At 42.0% G+C, this 19,144-nt stretch overlaps 1 protein-coding gene across 3 annotated transcripts in view; it reads right to left on the reverse strand.

Annotated features, from left to right (window-relative positions):
- Positions 1 to 19,144, reverse strand: part of sgcd (sarcoglycan, delta (dystrophin-associated glycoprotein)) — a 175,480-nt gene that overhangs the window by 128,923 nt on the left and 27,413 nt on the right. The window contains exon 1 of one of the 3 annotated variants that reach the window (XM_053649147.1): positions 2,546 to 3,413. The exons of the other annotated variants lie outside the window; for them this stretch is intronic. Within the exon in view, the coding sequence (XP_053505122.1) occupies positions 2,546 to 2,731 (186 nt within the window). The 5' untranslated portion in view covers positions 2,732 to 3,413. Of the gene's footprint in view, positions 1 to 2,545; positions 3,414 to 19,144 lie in introns of those variants that run through there. 3 annotated transcript variants of the gene reach the window in all.

Genomic DNA, 19,144 nt, shown 5'->3' on the forward strand with positions numbered 1-19,144 from the left:
ACTAAAGCGTCAGAATACCGCCGATGCCACTGTGTTAACATCACTGTACAGTAAGTAATGTCGTACATGTTCCAGTTGATACTGTTTTCGCTAAAACGACACATCTCACTGCTTTTACAGATACACAAAGGTTAGTGCCACTTCATTTAACCTAAATTCTTTACCGAGATTTCCTGTTTGCTAGTAAGCGAGCTAACGTAAAATTCTAAAATTAGCTATGTTTACATTTGCATTTATTCATTTAGCAGACACTTTTATCCAAAGTGACTGACAAACAAGGAAATACAAGCTAGTTACGCTAACCGCCGTGTGTAAACGCTAAAATTAGCTATGTTTGCTAGTAAGCGAGCTAATGTTACGCTAACCGCTGTGTGTAAAATTCCAAAATTAGCTATGTTTACATTTACATTTATTCATTTAGCAGACACTTTTATCCAAAGTGACTGACAAACAAGGAAATACAAGCTAGTTACGCTAACCGCCGTGTGTAAACGCTAAAATTAGCTATGTTTGCTAGTAAGCGAGCTAATGTTACGCTAACCGCTGTGTGTAAAATTCCAAAATTAGCTATGTTTACATTTACATTTATTCATTTAGCAGACACTTTTATCCAAAGGGACTTACAAACAAGGAAATACAAGCTAGTTACGCTAACCGCCGTGTGTAAATGCTAAAATTAGCTATGTTTGCTATTAAGTGAGCTAATGCTACGCTAACCGCTGTGTGTAAATTCTAAAATTAGCTGTTTGCTAGTAAGCAAGCTAACGTTACGCTAACTGTTGTGCGTAAAATTCCAAAATTAGCTATGTTTGATAGTAAGCGAGATAACGATACGCTCACCACTGTGTGTAAAATTCTAAATTTAGCTATGTTTGCTAGTAAGCGAGATAACGTTACGCTAACCGCTGTGTGTAAATGCTAAAATTAACTATGTTTGCTAGTAAGCAAGCTAATGTTACGCTAACCGCTGTGTGTAAAATTCTAAAATTAGCTGTTTGCTAGTAAGCGAGCTAACGTTACGCTAACTGCTGTGCGTAAAATTCCAAAATTAGAAATGTTTGCTAGTAAGCGAGATAACGTTACGCTCACCACTGTGTGTAAAATTCTAAATTTAGCTATGTTTGCTAGTAAGCAAGCTAACGTTACGCTAACTGCTGTGTGTAAAATTCTAAAATTAGCTGTTTGCTAGTAAGCGAGCTAACGTTACGCTAACCGCTGTGTGTAAATGCTAAAATTAGCTATGTTTGCTAGTAAGCGAGCTAACCTTCCCAATTTTATGATTGTTTTGTAGTTTGTTTCCAAATTCAGTTCTTTTACTCCTTACGTTGTGTTCATTCTTCATTCTCCGAGGACAATTTCCATTCGCGTGATTTCATTGCTCTAGCGAGCCTCAGATGAATTGCTTTGCCAGTTGTACGATTGTTCTGGAGTTCTTGAGTTTTTCCCGCGGCCAGTTATTCGTTCTCATTAATAAAGTGTCGAGAGGAAAATCCGGTTTGTCTGTTTTCATTTATATCGATGCGTTTCTGTAAATCCGGTTTATTTTGTAGATTTGAATGATGAATTAACACAATATTGCGCGGTTTCGTGATACTACTTGGTATGGTATCGTAAAACACGTTTATGGTATCGCTACAACCCTAGCTGAAGATAATTATCTGTTCAATTCATTACTGGTACATCATTATCCATTTCCGTGGCTTACCAGAAGTTGTGGATTCATCAATGAACGTTTCATATTAATGCGCTCGTTCTAATACGTTATTGTGTCCCGAATAGTAACAACTACACACTCCGTGCAATCAGGCTAATAATAAATGGATTTTTATTTATTTACCAAAGAAAATCATTGACGTGGTGGTGTTTTTGGTTAGGAGACATTTACACCGAACCGTGTCTATTAAATGACCCGGATTTTATCCGTTTTGTGCGTGTTTGCATTAACGAACATTCGATTTGAGATGTTTCTACTTAAATCTGTAAAACGCAGGCGTTCATCTATGCAAACAGATTCATTTAGCGCCCGCGACTTTATTTACTGCAGCCTGAAAACCAAGGCAATCTGAGGCAGTCGGAGACAAAACCGTACCGTTTTAGTCATTTTTAGCAAAAATATAGCTTAGCGTCTGAGAAATAACGAGAAGAATCCACAGAATGATAGCGTTACAATACTGCCGTGAAGCCGGATTTATATCGGAGAGGCTTTCGTATTCGACTTTTTTTTTTTTTAACAGATTTGTTAAAAATCCACGTGATGCTTAACGAGCAAATATGGAGAACGCGGTTTCCTCTTCGGGGAGTCGCTGGGATGCAAACTCGCCGTGGCGATCGGGGACAATCGGCGCGTTGCGAAAGCTTCATTTACATATAGATACTTGGTACGTGTTGCATTTTATAGCGTCGTACACACAGTTTGGTGCTCGTCATCCGGGATCTAACAACCCACTAACCACATGTAATGATGACCCAGACGGCGGTCACTACGGCTGAGGTCGTGCTGTAATTACAACCAAAATACCACCAAAAAAAAGAAACATCCACTCACTCTTCTTCCCCTCCATTCTGACCTTGGATGACCCGTGACCAAGCTGCCAGGCATGATAGGACGGCTCGGCTCTAAAAGCGCACCTCTCCGTCCGTGTGACCTTTGCTTGTCTGACCGAAGGCCTTGATGTCCCGCCATGTAATAAAACTCCGTTGCTGGCTGACTTTCTCTGCCGAGGACCTTCATTAGAGCGTTGTTTTAACGTCTGCAAGCTCTTAGAATCGTCTGCGGGTCATGCTTGTTCTGATGTATGTGACGTATGAATCGAGGTCCTTGTCTAACGTCGGGAGTTTTGGGAACACCAAAACAATGCCCTTGTCCAATCAAAAGCTAGCCATTCCACCCAGGGATAGGCGCAGATTCCCACGGGGCCGTGGCATTTGAATAACGTGGGCTCACATTAACCGGCAGCGCTGTGCTCCTCGCCCACGGTTACAATCTTTTGTGCTTTGTTGTGCTTCAAGATGCAAGAGATGCAAGAGTCACCGAATAATCACGCCAATTAAATCCTTGCACCATACTGAAAGGGCAACGCTTGGACCATGGACTTTTTTTTTTACACCATGCTAAAAAGTGAAAGAAGTGGGAAAAAAAAAAAAAGAAGAAAAGTCGAAAGAACATCTGATCATTAAAAAACATGTTTTCCCCTGTCTCCTGTTACCACAAGAGAACTTTAAAATGCTAAATTTACCCAGGAAGAAAAAAAATAAAGCGTCTATGGCCAATTTGTCCTTCTCACTCAATTCGCACATTCATGCAGAGGACTGAGTTGTTTTCAGCGAGGATATCGCCACCGGACAATTTAAAACAGTATATTTTAGAGGATGACATTTGCACTATAGTCACAGATATTAGTCAGAACTTGATCCACAGCCTATAGTCGAACTTTACAACAACGCTACACACTTCTGAGCTGTGAAAAAATAATGACTATGAGAATTATCCGCCAGATAGAGTGGTTAGAGGTGCGAATAGGAGCCTTTTATCACTGGACACAGTCGTTTTAATGATACACTGACACAGGCTGATATAAAGAACTTAACGAAAAATACAAATAAAACAGAATCGTTAGTGATCCCAAAGACCAACCATGGCATCAAGGTCGATAATTTCTTATGCGTTGTCAAGACATTTCTGTCATGTTTCTCAATGCTGAGAGCGCCACATCAGTGCCAGAACAGAGATCATATTTAATATAGACATAGATAGATAGATAGATAGATAGACAGATAGATATCATATGAGAGCGTAAAGCAGAAAACTCTGCTAAAAATCTCTCTGTATGATATTTTTTGCCTTCAATAGCAGGTTATTGATACACTATTTTATTTTCAGCTCTTGCTCCTACAGGCCTCGGGGTATTCAATTATTCATAGACTGATAGCAAGCAATAAACATATCTGCTCCTTTATAAACAAGGTGGTGCATAATACACATGAATCATCGTTGATTTCTCTCAAATATATATATATATATATATATATATATATATATATATATATATATATATATATATACAGTACAGCCACTGGCAAACACAGAATCCGATAAAACCCTGACGTGTGTGAGGTACAAAGGGTTGATGATGCATGGATCAAACTAAAACTATAACAGACGGGATGTGTTCGGAACGTTAAGAAGCATACATGCATTCGACGTCATACCCGGAGCGATATGAAATCATTTTTCTTTTAACAAAGAATGTTTTTTGTTTGTTTTTTTTACTTTTTATTATCACAATGATTTAAACCGCTGTAGTCCCGAATCACAAGGTGCTGATAGTGATCATGGCTGAAGGAAATCATTGATATTCAATTCAATTCAATTCAGTTGGATTTGTATAGCGCTTTTAAGAACGGACGTTGTCTCAAAGCAGCTTTACAGAAACATATAAACACAGGATGGAGATTTTAAGCGTGTGAGTTTATCCCTATTGAGCGAGACGGTGGTGACGGTGGTGAGGAAAAACTCCCTGAGATGATACGAGGAAGAAACCTTGAGAGGAACCGGATTCAGAAGGGAACCCGTGGTCATCTGGGTCACGACGGATAGTGTGAAAGTCAAAGAAAGGTCATTATGGTTTTAACATGAAGTCTGTTTGTTGAACTAGTCCACTGTTCACTAAAGGAGACCGGAGTGTAAAACTGCATGTGGTAATCGCAGTCCCAAGGCCATCGCAGCAACCACAGTGAGAACGTCCATGTGGAATTGAGGTCCTAAACTATTTCCATGGTACTTCAAGTGGCACCGTCCTCACCAATCTCCAGGCTGTAGCCTCCAGTTGATGACAGCTCCATCCAGACGTAGGGCATCAGGATGGATCAGGCAGGTCCGGAGTGCAGAAAGGGTCGGGATCGCCGACATCTCCATAAAACCATGTGGTATGGTATAAACATGGTAAAGATTTCTGTTAGGAGAAGTTTATTTAACATTTACACTAAGAAACGAGTCTCCAATGTACAGTCGGTGCTTTGTAAAAGTCAGCAGCACGGGAGTTATTCCCTGTTATTGATCACGTAATACATAGTAGCTATATCCCATCGTTTTTGGTCACCAGGAGCGCAAACCCTTCTGTCCTGAAGACTCAGGTCTCGCGGATGCTCCGTAAATTTAAACAGTTTAAACAACAACGACAAAAATAATGCCGCGTGTTCATTTTTCAACAATATAAAAAATGGCAAACTGTTGTGGTATAAGAGGAATACTGTATACTCCAAAAAAAAACTCGTATTTAAGGCTTGCTTGTTTGTTTATTTATTTATTTGTTGGTTTATCTGTAAATTATTTGATATATTACTATGTCAGCAGTTAACACTGGAATTCAAACGAGGTTTAGGGACCTTCAGGGAACTCCGAAGATGAAGTCATGTTGACTAAAAGAGTATTTAGTGTCCTAATAGTGACCCGTTAGCGTAGCGGAATTAATAGACACGACGAGCGTCGGGTCGTTAATCATAATAACTTGTTCCGAGTGTCAATTTATTCATCCGTTCATTCATTTATCTTCAGTAAACTCCTTATCCTGGGAACACTGGGTGAAGCTGGTTCTTTCTCAAAGGCTCAAGAACCTTTGTAAAGTTCTTTTCTATACACAATACTGAGCAAAAGTCTCGCAAAGGCACATGCTGTAGAGAAATGCTGTAGAGCAAAGAGGCCTTCAGAAATAATGAGATTAAAGGTCTGACGAGCCTTTGCTTTAAAAAAAAAAAAAACGAGTAGACTCAGGTAAAATTAGTGCAGTTTTATAAAGTACTGAGCTGTAGGTGTTATCGAGCATCGTGCAGAACCGGCCACGGTTCTTCTGGAGACTTTAACCGTCGTACCCGGCAGCCATTTTGTTTTGGTCTGAAAAGTGTCTCTTATGTAATTCGCTGCTTTCTGTCTTACCGACATGTAAACATTTTTCCTGAAACATTTCATTTCGTGCTGGAAAGCTAATGTTTGGAAATCTGAAATGTTTTTGTACATATGTACGAAATAAAAATCGAAAACAACTTGAGTGCTTAAGACTTTTCCACAGTACGGCGTTTCTATAAAAACTGGCCCAGAAATAGGCTTTAATGTGTAGAACCTTCGCTCCTTACAGACCACGTGCTCCACTCAGGGTAGTGTATCTCTGCTGAGGTCACACACACACACACACACACACACACACACACAAACATTTTTTTTTAATGAAAATCTTCCCTGAATTTTCAGATATCCACGTGTAGATCCGATTCATTCATCGTGAGGAACGTTAAAGCTTCTACACACAGTAGAACCCTACAACTGGAGACGATGTCATGTAGATCCCTTAACTTTACGTTGAACCGTTGACGAAAGTGTTTTCTTAGCAAAAAGAGTTCAAAGTTGAACCAAAAAGGGAGTTTCTATTGTCAGTTTCTAGAGATGGCACCGATCCGGTAGCCAGGATCCGTATCGGGTCGGATACCTGCAACAAAAATGGTGGACGAATGGCAAAGATTGGAATTGGACTTGGACTTATCATACATTTATTACAGTGTATAATTAGAGCATTCTATAGTTTTAATAACTGGAATATCAGTCATATTAATGTTACAATGCTCTGCGATTCATCACTTGATCTTGCTAAAGTTATGCCGCAACCCCCCCCCCCCCCACCCCCCCAACCGAAATGAATCTAAAATACTGATCAGATCGTCTGCCCACACTGTGACACCTCGTTTGTGTCTGACTCTCAGTCTGCACCACGATCCATAATCCAAAATGGATTTAGTAATAAGACCAAAAAATAAATAAATAAATAAATAAATAAATAAATAAATAAAATGAATTAATGTCTTATTAATGACTGAACTTTTCACCTGAGGGGGAAAAAAAAAAAAACCCCAACCCTGCACTGATTATTAACAGAACCTGGCCTGACGTGTCCGTGCAGCGATACGTGTACTGTAATCGAATCTGGTTAGCTCGTTACTCCTGAGACTGATCACGGCCCACTTTGCTGCATCCACGAGGGGTAAATCTTCACCATTTCAGCATCAGCAAACAGCAAGGAAACGCCCACACGCCCAATCGTTCATCAAGCAGACAACGGGGCGCCGTGTTAACACTCCGGCGCTCCATCTTTCAAACCTTCACGATGCAGGAACTCCAGGCGGCGGGTGCCTCGTCTGCTTTTACATTCCGTGCACCTCGTTTCAAATTACAGCTTCTGCGATTTCTTTCTTTCATTTCTCAGAGTACTTGCACAAGCAAACTTATCATCCTAAATTAAATTGCGGAGATAAAACGATTACGCTCCCTGGTGGTTTTTGCCAGCAAAGCCCGTCTGGCGTTATCTCGAAAGTAGGCCCGGGCTAGATCGGTTAGAGTACTCCGGCTCGACGCAGCGGCGTGACGGAGACAGCGCTTTTTTTTTTATTATTTTTTTTAAAATACATTTCTTATCATCTTGTTTACTACAGAGCTGAGTAAGGCCTCCAATAACTCTAGCTTATACAAATAAGAGGGGGGAAAAAAATAAAGGACGCCTTATGGAGATTGATGGCACGTAAGGTTTTTCTTATCTAGCTCCAGGCTTACAACAGAGCGACAGAATAAAATACTAGTTACAGGTTTGTTTGTTGTTTTTGTTTTTATCCTGCGGAAATTCTTCAGCGATCAGACCAGAGCATTTCAGAATTTAAAAGTCTGTTCTTACAGTCAAACGCGTTGCGCTGAGCTCCAGAACAGACTGGTTAATCGTTTATTGGATGGAGTTTTAGTGTGGATTAAAAGTAGTTGGTGTGAAAAGAATGCAAAAACCTGATTCACGCCACGCACAGTGTTACGTTCCTATCGTGAAAGATCTCCTGCATTTCACCTCGAGTTGGTGATCTGTCTCTTGCTCAGACTCGATAAGAAAGACATCGGGGCTGTATAGGGCAAAAAAAAAAACTAAAGCAACCCGATACTAAAAACTACAGAAAGAAGCATTGTATGACTCAGGAGTGAACTCGAGTACATGCCAGGAAACTAAACACATCATCCTGGCTTTCTTGAAATAACATCTGACACTGACAGAGCGGAACAGGTGACAGCTGCTGGAAAGGACGGCACCGTCGCTTGATAAAGTGCCACCGGTGTCGCCAGCTTGGCTCACCCTTTTCTCGTTTTCTCTCCAGCCTCTAAGATCGCGCGTATCGGACGTAATTGGGGTCAGCCAAGCGTCTGCGAGCCAACATCGGCACTACATTAGCCCCCTGCACAAGGGGCAGCTTCAGGGTAGCTGTGATGGGGCTGTAATCTAACGTTAGAGCTCAGCATGGAAGGTGACATTGTGCAGCACTTGGGCTAAATTGCCATTGTGTTCCAGAACCACAAATTAGGCAATGTGTGTGTGTTTGAGAGAGAGAGAGAGAGAGAGAAAGAGAGAGAGAGAGAGAGAGAGAGAGGGGGAGATGCTTGGCTCGTTTTCCAAAGCAATTTGTGCATGACATTCGATTGTTCATCAGTCTAAAAGCAAGTTATGAATGCTTCAGTTTAGGGTAAACACATACTCTTTTTTTATTATTATTATTTTATTTAAAACAAAATGACTCATATTTGCTGCAGTTAAGCAGTTTTCAATGATGGCTTTAGAATTTGACAATGAACCAAGTCGGTTTGCTACAAACGGTAACGCTAACACTCGTGGACCAGTATAACAGTATAACAACAGCCATAAATAGATCAATTATGGGTGTCGGGTCTTATAAACATGTTCTCAGAACAAGTACAACTGCGTGCGGTGCATAAAAAAAGGTATTCAAACAAAGTAGAATTACTTCATCGCTTCATACACGACAGAATGTCTGATTTTTCTGTCGCCCGCGACCGTAACCTTGCGCCAACCTTGAAATATGCGCTGTAGGAAAATTGTCCTTGTTGTTTCACTTCTTGATTTTTTTTGCTCACAGAAATTCACGAAACATGGATATCAAACCAAAATAATCTGGAAGTCATAGCAGGATGCGTAATGCGAAAAATAATAATAATAATAATAATAATAATAATAATAATAACAAGGGCGTAACCATGGTATGGACATGGGGGGGGGAGGGGGGTCCAAGCCCCTCCCCTACCCTCGCCCGTATCCAAAGTTTGATACTGTAAATTCACATATTTGGAACATAGTTTTAGGATTCCAGTTACCGTTTGAATTCACGTGATTTCTGAGTGATAGAAGCTCCCACAATGACTGACTTAGATGATCTTTTTAATTTGATAAACTGAAGATTCTGTTTATGCTGTTTAGCTTGCTAAGTGTACAAGCTGTACAACAATATACAGTGGTAACCTGAAACGTTAGCTATGTAAAGGGTCGTGGAGTTTTCTTCTCTTAAATCTACAGACAAACTGCCATAACTGGTTCTGAATGGATGACTACAATATGGCTACGACTCAGACGTCAGTTCCATATCTCTCGTTGCCATGCTAGCACACCTCAGCATTATGCTGAGTCTTATATCTGTAAAATCACTTAGTTGTCCTGAGGCCAAATGTCCTGTAAAGGAACGAAATGCTGTGCAACGTTCCTCACTTTCACTCGCATATGTAACAGTCTGTCACAACGTGAGGGTTCACAGCGAACTCGGCGCGAGGATGTGCACGTGAATGTAACGTTAATGGGCAAAAACTGGAACTGACGTTAGCCTTAACTGACGTTCTTAAGAACAAACCAACCCATGGTACGATGCCTTCTATGCTAAGCTAAGGTTACCTACTATTTAGGTATCTAGTTACTGACTGTCTGGAACAAAGCTCGTATGCTCTGCTGCACTTTTCTACGCTTGGCTGCTGTCTCCATTTCTTACAGACTGAGCGGCTAAAATATATCAGCGAACTTGCGGTGAGTATGGGCGCAACCAAGTGTACCACTGGAGGAGGGCACACACCTATTTTAATATTGTATATTATATAGAAAATATTTTGTACTGTATATTGTGAGGGGACAGATTGGTATTTCCTCAACATTGGGGGTGGGGGGGGCACGATCCCCCCCGAACCCCCCCCAAGAATGCGTGGTTACGCCCATGAATAATAATAATAATAATAATAATAATAATAATAATAATAATAACAATAAGAGTGTTTCGAATCATTTGTAGTGAATTGTTGTTCTGTTTCCGACCTGCAGAAGCGATGATGATCTTATTAAGAGTTCTTATTTCTCCTTTTCTGACCCATGCAATGGCTTGTATCTCAATTACAGAGTGCTGAAACTCACTGGCTAAAAGATTAATAGCGCACACACACACACACACACACACACACAACACCTAAATTATTTGAGAGTATTACAGACCCTGGATATTATTACAAAGTCTTTATTATTGTTTTGGATTCCATTATATTAGCTCACAAAAAAAGAGAAAAGCATTGATGTTTCAGGACCCCTGAGTGCTCCTTTAAAAACCTTCAGCTTTGCGTGGTAATGCCTTCAGTCCCCTGCCGAGCTATTCCAATTGTTATTTCCTCTGTGCTCACTAAATTGAAACAGAACTACAATATCATCACAAATTGCATATTTCCTCACACAGAGGTCATTTCTGATCTGTCCCTCTTCCACAAAGGTGGAGAGAGAGAGATTGAGAGAGAGAGAGAGAGAGAGAGAGAGAGAGAGAGAGAGAAACAATCTGCAATAAAGTTTTGCATGCAGCGGTGCAGATTAGCACGAGTCAATATCTGAAACCGATCCTGATTGGACAGTCGAACCCTAAAACACCTTCGAGGCACGTATCGATCTCGCGGGTCATCGTATGAATCATTTGAGGTTGATGGGCTTGCTAAGATCAATGCCAATTTCAAAAGGGCCGACTATAATCATGATAAGAATACAGGCTGCGTTACTGAAAGCTGATCCAAATGAATACACTGTTTCATTGTTCCTATCAAATCTTAACTAACAGCCTGGAGGTGTGTGCTGTGACTGTGTGCGGCGTTCTTTCACTCCTCTCGTGCAAGCCATGAATTCTGGATCATAACTATGATTGAGCGGAATACAATGGAGGGTCGTTTCTTATGGTTCACGCTTGGGTTTCAGCTGTGATGGTGCAAGTCTTCATGGAGTTAATTGTGGCACGAGCCAGTTCCTCTCCGAAACAGGAGCCAGTTCCTCTCCGAAACAGGAGCCAGTTCCTCTCCGAAACAGGAGCCAGTTCCTCTCTGAAACAGGAGCCAGTTCCTCTCCGAAACATGAGCCAGTTCCTCTCCGAAACATGAGCCAGTTCCTCTCCGAAACAGGAGCCAGTTCCTCTCCGAAACAGGAGCCAGTTCCTCTCTGAAACAGGAGCCAGTTCCTCTCCGAAACATGAGCCAGTTCCTCTCCGAAACATGAGCCAGTTCCTCTCCGAAACAGGAGCCAGTTCCTCTCCGAAACAGGAGCCAGTTCCTCTCCGAAACAGGAGCCAGTTCCTCTCCGAAACATGAGCCAGTTCCTCTCTGAAACATGAGCCAGTTCCTCTCCAAAACAGAAGCCAGTTCCTCTCCGAAACATGAGCCAGTTCCTCTCCGAAACATGAGCCAGTTCCTCTCCGAAACAGAAGCCAGTTCCTCTCCAAAACAAGTTCCTCTCCAAAACAAGTTCCTCTCCAAAACAGGAGCCAGTTCCCCTCCGAAACATGGGCCAGTTCCTCTCCGAAACAGGAGCCAGTTCCTCTCCGAAACAGGAGCCAGTTCCTCTCTGAAACATGGGCCAGTTCCTCTCCGAAACAGAAGCTAGTTCCTCTCCGAAACTGGAGCCAGTTCCTCTCTGAAACAGGAGCCAGTTCCTATCCGAAACAGGAGCCAGTTCCTCTCTGAAACAGAAGCCAGTTCCTCTCCGAAACAGGAGCCAGTTCCTCTCCGAAACAAGTTCCTCTCCGAAACATGAGCCAGTTCCTCTCTGAAACAGAAGCTAGTTCCTCTCCGAAACTGGAGCCAGTTCCTCTCCGAAACAGGAACCAGTTCCTCTCTGAAACAGAAGCCAGTTCCTCTCCGAAACAAGTTCCTCTCCGAAACAGGAGCCAGTTCCTCTCCGAAACAAGTTCCTCTCCGAAACAGGAGCCGGTTCCTCTCTGAAACAAGTTCCTCTCCGAAACAGGAGCCAGTTCCTCTTAGGTACGGAGCGTCTGCTTTGCCGAAATTATCCGCATCTGCAGTACTATTAAGTCATTTGATGATTAATAAATACTTGTAACGCAGTTGCAGTTCTGTTTGTGCATCATTCGTAATTATCTGTTGTAAGCTGTGAAATTTGCTACTTTAATTAGATGAGCTACTGTATGCTACTTTTGTCTATGTTTTCAATTTTTAAATGGTCCAAAAAGGACTTAATTAAACAGACAAGCAGAACCGATCTGGACTCGTTTGGATCATTAGATAAGCTCAGTTAGTTAACTTTCTTCAGTGATTCATCCATGTGTTGTTGTTGTTGTTGTTGTTGTTGTTTGGCAGTTTTGTATTTGCTCTGTTCAAAATGATCCAATTTAAGAGGTGACACATCACATCAGTGCTGTAATAATTATTTTTAAATGCTGAGAAAAAGCTTCAATAAGTGTAAAAAGTTCATGGGTGTTTGTGTTGTTGTTATTGTTGTTGTTGTTGTTTGTTATAATTACTTGATTGGCGTAAGAGGTTTGTAAGACTCAGCGTTAAGGCCAGAATGTACATTAAGAGGTCGCGTATCATGACGGTTAACATGTCTCTGGTGTGGTTTCTTTCTTTAATAATTACAGACATAATGTTCAGCCTTCCTGTAATTATCACAGCAGTGTACCACAGTCATCGTATCAACGCTACAGGCGCTAGGTCTGCTGTGCATGGCATCACAGAGCACCGCTGTTCACGATGAAACGGGCTGTCGGAGCGGAGTCGTGTCCGTATTTCCCAGGATGCTTCTCCCTCTGCTGATTCGGTGGATCATCACTTCCTTTGTTTTCTTCAACTTCATAATCGGTGCTTGGACCCCTATTGTTTCGTTCAGCTTTTCTTCTTCATTTTTCTTCCCATATAACGAATCGTGCAGTCCAAAGACACAGAGACACGAAAAGACAGTACTGCTAATCAAGCACACGAGATCGACCACACGGTGGCGCTATATCACAGTGTTTTAAGTGTATCTCGTGAGCTGTAAGTCTTACAGTGCAAATTTTTCCCCCCTCTTATTCTTTGGGTTCTCCCAAATAAGAGCTTCAAGAACCATTGAGCTCTGACCGCCTCGATTTTGAGCTCATTCGCATACTATGCGAAACACGGTTTTGCGAACTTGCTCTAGGATCTTTGGCGTTTCTTCGCAAATTCGTCGTCAAAATACTAAGCCGAATACGAATCTCGATATTTATCAGAAACATGTTGAGATTTGTAAACGATATGCCCGCCGCGTGCCAATCGATCGTAGCAAGGCGGAGCCTAATCGACTCAAACAGCTGTGATGCATGATCGGTTGCATAGATTCGAATGAAGATTATGAGGATGCTTTAAGAATTTAGCTTCAGGTAACTGTGTGTAGAATCGAGCTGAGGTTTGGTGTAACGCATTGTTGCGCCAAGTGAAAGTGACTGCCATTAGCCAATCAGCTTTCAGCAGGCATTTCGCAAGGTTCGCATTAAGCTACCGTGGTTTTTTACTCTGTCACTTTATTAGACTAAGTAACTTGGGGGGAAAAACTGGCCATCGGGGGCGCTATTTGCAAAAGGTGCTTGGACACCGCAGATTGCTGCTTGCAGGTTTGTTTTTTTTTTCTTTTTACAAATTTATATTCAGATTGTATTTCTTTGATTTTGAAATATATAACATTATTAAAGAGTGTATTCCTCAAAATGACCAGGGCATTTTATTTATTTATTTTTTTTCAATTATTGTCCAATAGCAGTACTAAATATTTTTAAAAAAGGAGCTAAAGTACACACTGCTAGGATTGTCCATCTGAAATGCTTGAGAAACTTCTTGACTTCTACGTTCAAGTACCTCCGGAGGACGTCGTCCATCCGCACGATTTGAACAGGGACAGAATATGAATGGAAAAGTCTTAGGAAACGGTCTGTTTATTAGATGTCGCTACGCAGTGCTTTTCATTTCTAGAGGATAATGAAACAGAAGTATCGCCTCACAGGGCCAAATAATCCACACATCGTTAAAAGGACTGGCCAGACGTCCAAAATATTGTGTACAAAACTTATTGGCATGCAGGTCTTTTCTCTGCTCTCTGTAAACATTTCCCCAAGTTTCGCATCTCTAATCGACTAGACGCCGCACGGCCGAGGAGCTGGCCTCGGAACTGCCTTGTCTTTACTTTTATTTTAAAAGTCAAGTGAAAATTAACTTGGGTCTCAAAGATAGCGTGAACACACATTCATAAATGTCACCGTGTTTGCCGCTTTGTCCTATCTATCCTGTATATATATATATATATCGTTTCATTTCCAGGCCGTGGGGCACATGATTAATTTTCAAGAAAACCGCAATTTACAGTGGCGCATTTTTGAAAGGCACGAACACGGCCGAATATGACCAATATATCCTCACTAGTGTTTATTTTTCCCGTCGTGAAAAGAAAGCAAAGCTCAAAGCAGGCATACAAAACAGAGTAAGACGGCACGGCGTGCGATCTGGCTCAGAGCAGATTTTTATACGTTCTCTTTATGTTTTAGCCCACACTTCAAGCATCGCTACTTCCGAACCTCCGTGACAAATAGCTTTTCCGAACTCATATAATATCTTCCGGCTCTAACTTTGAGTGTCTGTCAGCACCCTCTGAGGATATAATCTATAGTGGATTAGAATTCAGACGCACTGATTGCGATTCCTCCGACACGCCGGCTAATCCGTATTTCTCACACGCTCGACAAATTCCATAGAAGAGCACGACAGGAGAGCGAGGGTCATTAGTAAGCCGCGCCGCAAACGGGAGCCTTGGGTTGGCCTCTTCGACCTGAGGTTCAGCGGGGTCACTCCGAGCGGAGTGTTTGCCTCCTACAAACATACACACACACACACACACACACACACACACACACGCTTGCAGCTGACACGACTCCCAATGAACGAGATAAATATTCAACGGTTCCGAGATTCAGCATGACTCCGGGAAGACTGATGGGTGAAATAAAAAACGAGGCGGGGGGCGGGGGGGGGGACGGGACGTTGTTTGTTTTTTATTCTCAAAATCTCACCAAACTTGTGAAGACATTCCTCCACGGATGATTGTTTGTCTAGCTCGGTGTTTGCGATACAGTGCTTCTCCTTCGAGTGCCACATCGATGATATCTGAAGATCAAAGGGAAAAATCCGCCTTGAGTGACCTGAATGTTAATTTCTGGAACTGACACGCGATCGGCAGCATCCGAGATTTATTTCGGAACGAAATACTGCTGCCACTTTTATTTCATCAACAGGTCGGTCTGTTTGTACTGTGCTTAACAGCTTCCTACGTTACCCACAATGCCATTCGACAGCCTGCTCATACTGTAATGGTGCCAGTGGGAATTTCCGCCTAAACGGACTGATGCAGCGGAGCTTTACTCTTTCAGTTCCCTCACCTCCTCATCTGCTCACACGGATCAGCATCCGAAGCGTCGACTTTCATGCTAGTCGACACCGTCGTGTCGTCTCGTACTTTGCTAACTGTCCGATCCGAGCCTGTGCCGTAACTCGTAGCCGCATTGCCTCCAAATTCTACGCTACGTGTCTCCGAGCTCATTGGATTTTTTTTCCGTTAATGTGATGTTGAACGTCGCAAGAAAGCGCTAGAGAGACAAAGCAATCGCATGGCATGGGCGGGGACGTGCTATGAAATCAAAACAAACGACTTTCACGCCGACGGAAACAAAGACGACGGAAATCTAAACGGAACACCGAGAGGGCGAATTTGTGACTGCTGAAGTTTTTTCTCCTATTAAACACCATTACACACGCGCCCGCAATAACCCCGTGACATCAGCACGGCACGCGACCGCTAACTTCTCACCGAAACAACGAAAATGCAGCACCGACGATCACATTAGCACCAGGACCGCTAAGAACGTCACAATTTGTGTTTAACGTCGAGTTTTCCTTTAAGACTGCTCTCTCACAGTCTGCATAAAAATAAATAAATAAATAAATAAATAAATAAATAAATAAAAAGGCTTGGAGAATAAATACTTTTTATGAAATCATAAAAACCAATGATGACGCCGGCTACCTGTTGTTGCTGGGCCGCTGTCGTCTGTATAACCACGTGGAATATTGTTCTCACATGATATAAACACCCGAGTAATGAAAACGCATTAAAGAGCTCGATGTTCTGTATTGTGTTCTCCCGAGAAGGATATATTCATACCTGTAAAGTGATATTGAGCGCGTTAGAATTGCTTTAAGCTCTCCTCTGTGTACTGTAATTACAAGAGAATTCGCCTCGCGCCGGACCTCGTATTTCGTCGCTCGCCAATTAGATCGTTGTGCAATTTGTCATCGACAGCTGTGAGCACGCATAAGAAGCATATGGCTTTTCTAAACGCCGAGAGAGAAAAAAAAGAAAACGATCTGCCATCTCCTCTCAGACAGTGTCCGAACAAGATCACCGAAGCAACCGCTACCGAACGAGATCCGTTTAACGAGTCGGAGTAAATCTACGTTTTCCGTTTTCTCGTCTTCTGAGAGTTCATCTGCGTCGAGATTCGACGTGTCGCGCGTTCTGAAATGCGTTTCTGCTCACGACGGGTGGAAAGAGCGGTTATTTGAGTTACCTTAGCCTTCCTGTGAGCGCAAACCAGTCTGGACATTCTCCTCTGATCTCTGTCATCAACAAGGCAGCAATTCGATTCAATTCAGTTTGATTTGTGTGGCGCGTTTAACGACGGACGTTGCCTCAAAGAAGCTTTACAGAAACATATAAACTCAGGATGGAGATTTTAAGCGTGTGAGTTTATCCCTATTGAGCGAGACGGTGGTGACGGTGGTGAGGAAAAACTCCCTGAGATGATATGAGGAAGAAACCTTGAGAGGAACCGGACTCAGAAGGGAACCCGTGGTCATCTGGGGAACGACGGATAGTGTGAAAGTCAAAGAAAGGTCATTACGGTTTTAACATGCAGTCTGTTTATTGAACTAGTCCACTGTTCACTAAAGGAGACCTGAGTGTAAAACTGCATGTGGTAATCGCAGTCCCAAGGCCATCGCTGGGGGGGGGCTAGTTTTCAGGCTAGTTTTCTTGAGACGTACAGTATTGCAAAGAAATGAACATGCCTTCAAAATTAAATGTTTCTACATTGGAGAAAAAATAAACCACTATACAGAGCAGTAATAAATGGAACAAAGTCAGTATTTGGTGTGACGACCATTTATTTATTCTCAGGTACAATGTGTGCAGTTTTATAAAGTACTGAGCTGTAAGTGTTACTGAGCATCTTGCAGAACCAGCCACGGTTCTTCTGGAGGCTTTGACCGTCCTACTCGCTTCTCATTTTTGCAGCAAAACCCCGGCAGCCTTCATTGTGTTTTTGTGTGTGTGTGTGTGTAAAGTGGTCTCTTTTACGTAATACGCTGCTTTCTTTACTGACATACAAACATTTTTGTGTAACATTTCATTTTGCTCTGCAAAGCTATCGTTTGGATCTAAAATCGAACCTGTTTTTGTACCGACTCCAGCAGATAACGTAGGATTCATCAAATGGAAATCCATAACAAAGAAGGTATTGAAAAATATATAGGGTGCCTAAAGGCTTTCGCACAGGCTTTTGCGCAAACCTGGCAACCCTGGTTAAGGATATAATCGATCATTTATGCAAACGTGGACGTGGTTGAGCGCTGAAAACACTCCAAACACGCACTGAAATTGTGTTTGAATCGTTTTTTTTCATACTGTGAATAAACAATGAAGGTGAACCTCTTGTTATCCCTCTCTAGCGAATTGATCGAACAAACCGTTCCACAGCAGGTCGAACTTTTCGAAATTCATTCCTTTATTTTGGTCATGGTAATGAGAGTCATTATTTTTTTTCTAAAAGTGTAAATACTGCCATTTATAAGCTTGTACACCAAATACAGAATGCAAAATGCGTTGGCTCTGCCCTTTAAACGCCCTTGATATTAATACACCAAGGTCATCAGGCTTTGTTCTGATTCAGCGATGTTTACATGCCCCGTGTCGATGACCCTCGGAGTCTCAATCCAGTGCTTGTGTAATGTGAATCTGACTTGCTGAGATCCTTTCATGTCAAGAGGAGAACAATCTTAAGGCAAGGAAATCATGCACGCGTCTCGACGCTCTCGAATAACGACAGAATAAACGTGTTGAGGATATTCTGCGACCGTTCTCCTTCCCAGGGCTGGAAAACGTCCGCATGAGAAATAAGTCACCCGCTTTATTTAACGGTCGGATGAAGATATTCACAACCGCATCCTTACAGTGTCATAGCGCGGTCGTACGTATTCATAAATACCTCCTAAGCACAGATAAGATACCCAAGGTTCAGAGAAAAACACAGAAGTGTCATTACAGTGTCTCGGCATGCGTTGTCGTATCGGTATATTCATAAACATCTTATAACCAGGAATAAGACACCGGGTTTACTTAAGCGTCAGAGGAACATTTTCATAACTGCGTCATTATATAGAGAGTCGTGACCGGGTCAGATGTACGCATAAACATCTTATAACCAGGAAAAAGACACCTACTTTACTAAACGGTCGAGAAGTTGCGTTACCGTGTTATCTGTGCATGTTATTAGCGTATTCAGAACAAAAGGTAAGTATAGTGCTTCATAAGAGCGTTATGAATATCAGATAGATGAACACTGTAGTATGAGGGAATTCAAACCGTTCGTTCGGACGGAATACGGGCTTCACGGATAGAAATAAGAATTCGGTATAAGACGTAGATAATAATAATTTTTTAAAAATTTTTAAAAAACATAATGTTTCGGCAAAATATATCCGCTCGCCATCTTACCTGGTGGTGTAAGCACTGTGTGTACTTTCTATAACTTTTTACGCCCCCGCCCCCACCACACACACACACACACACACACACACACACACAACAACAACAAAGAAAAAGAAATACTTTTTTTTCTAAGAGTTTACGCACAACTGCACAAGTATTTGGGATAATTCAAGGTACCGCAACGTCTCGTCCTTATTCTGTTTGGTAAT

Source organism: Ictalurus furcatus, chromosome 18, assembly GCF_023375685.1.
Source record: "Ictalurus furcatus strain D&B chromosome 18, Billie_1.0, whole genome shotgun sequence".
Lineage (NCBI taxonomy): Eukaryota > Metazoa > Chordata > Actinopteri > Siluriformes > Ictaluridae > Ictalurus > Ictalurus furcatus.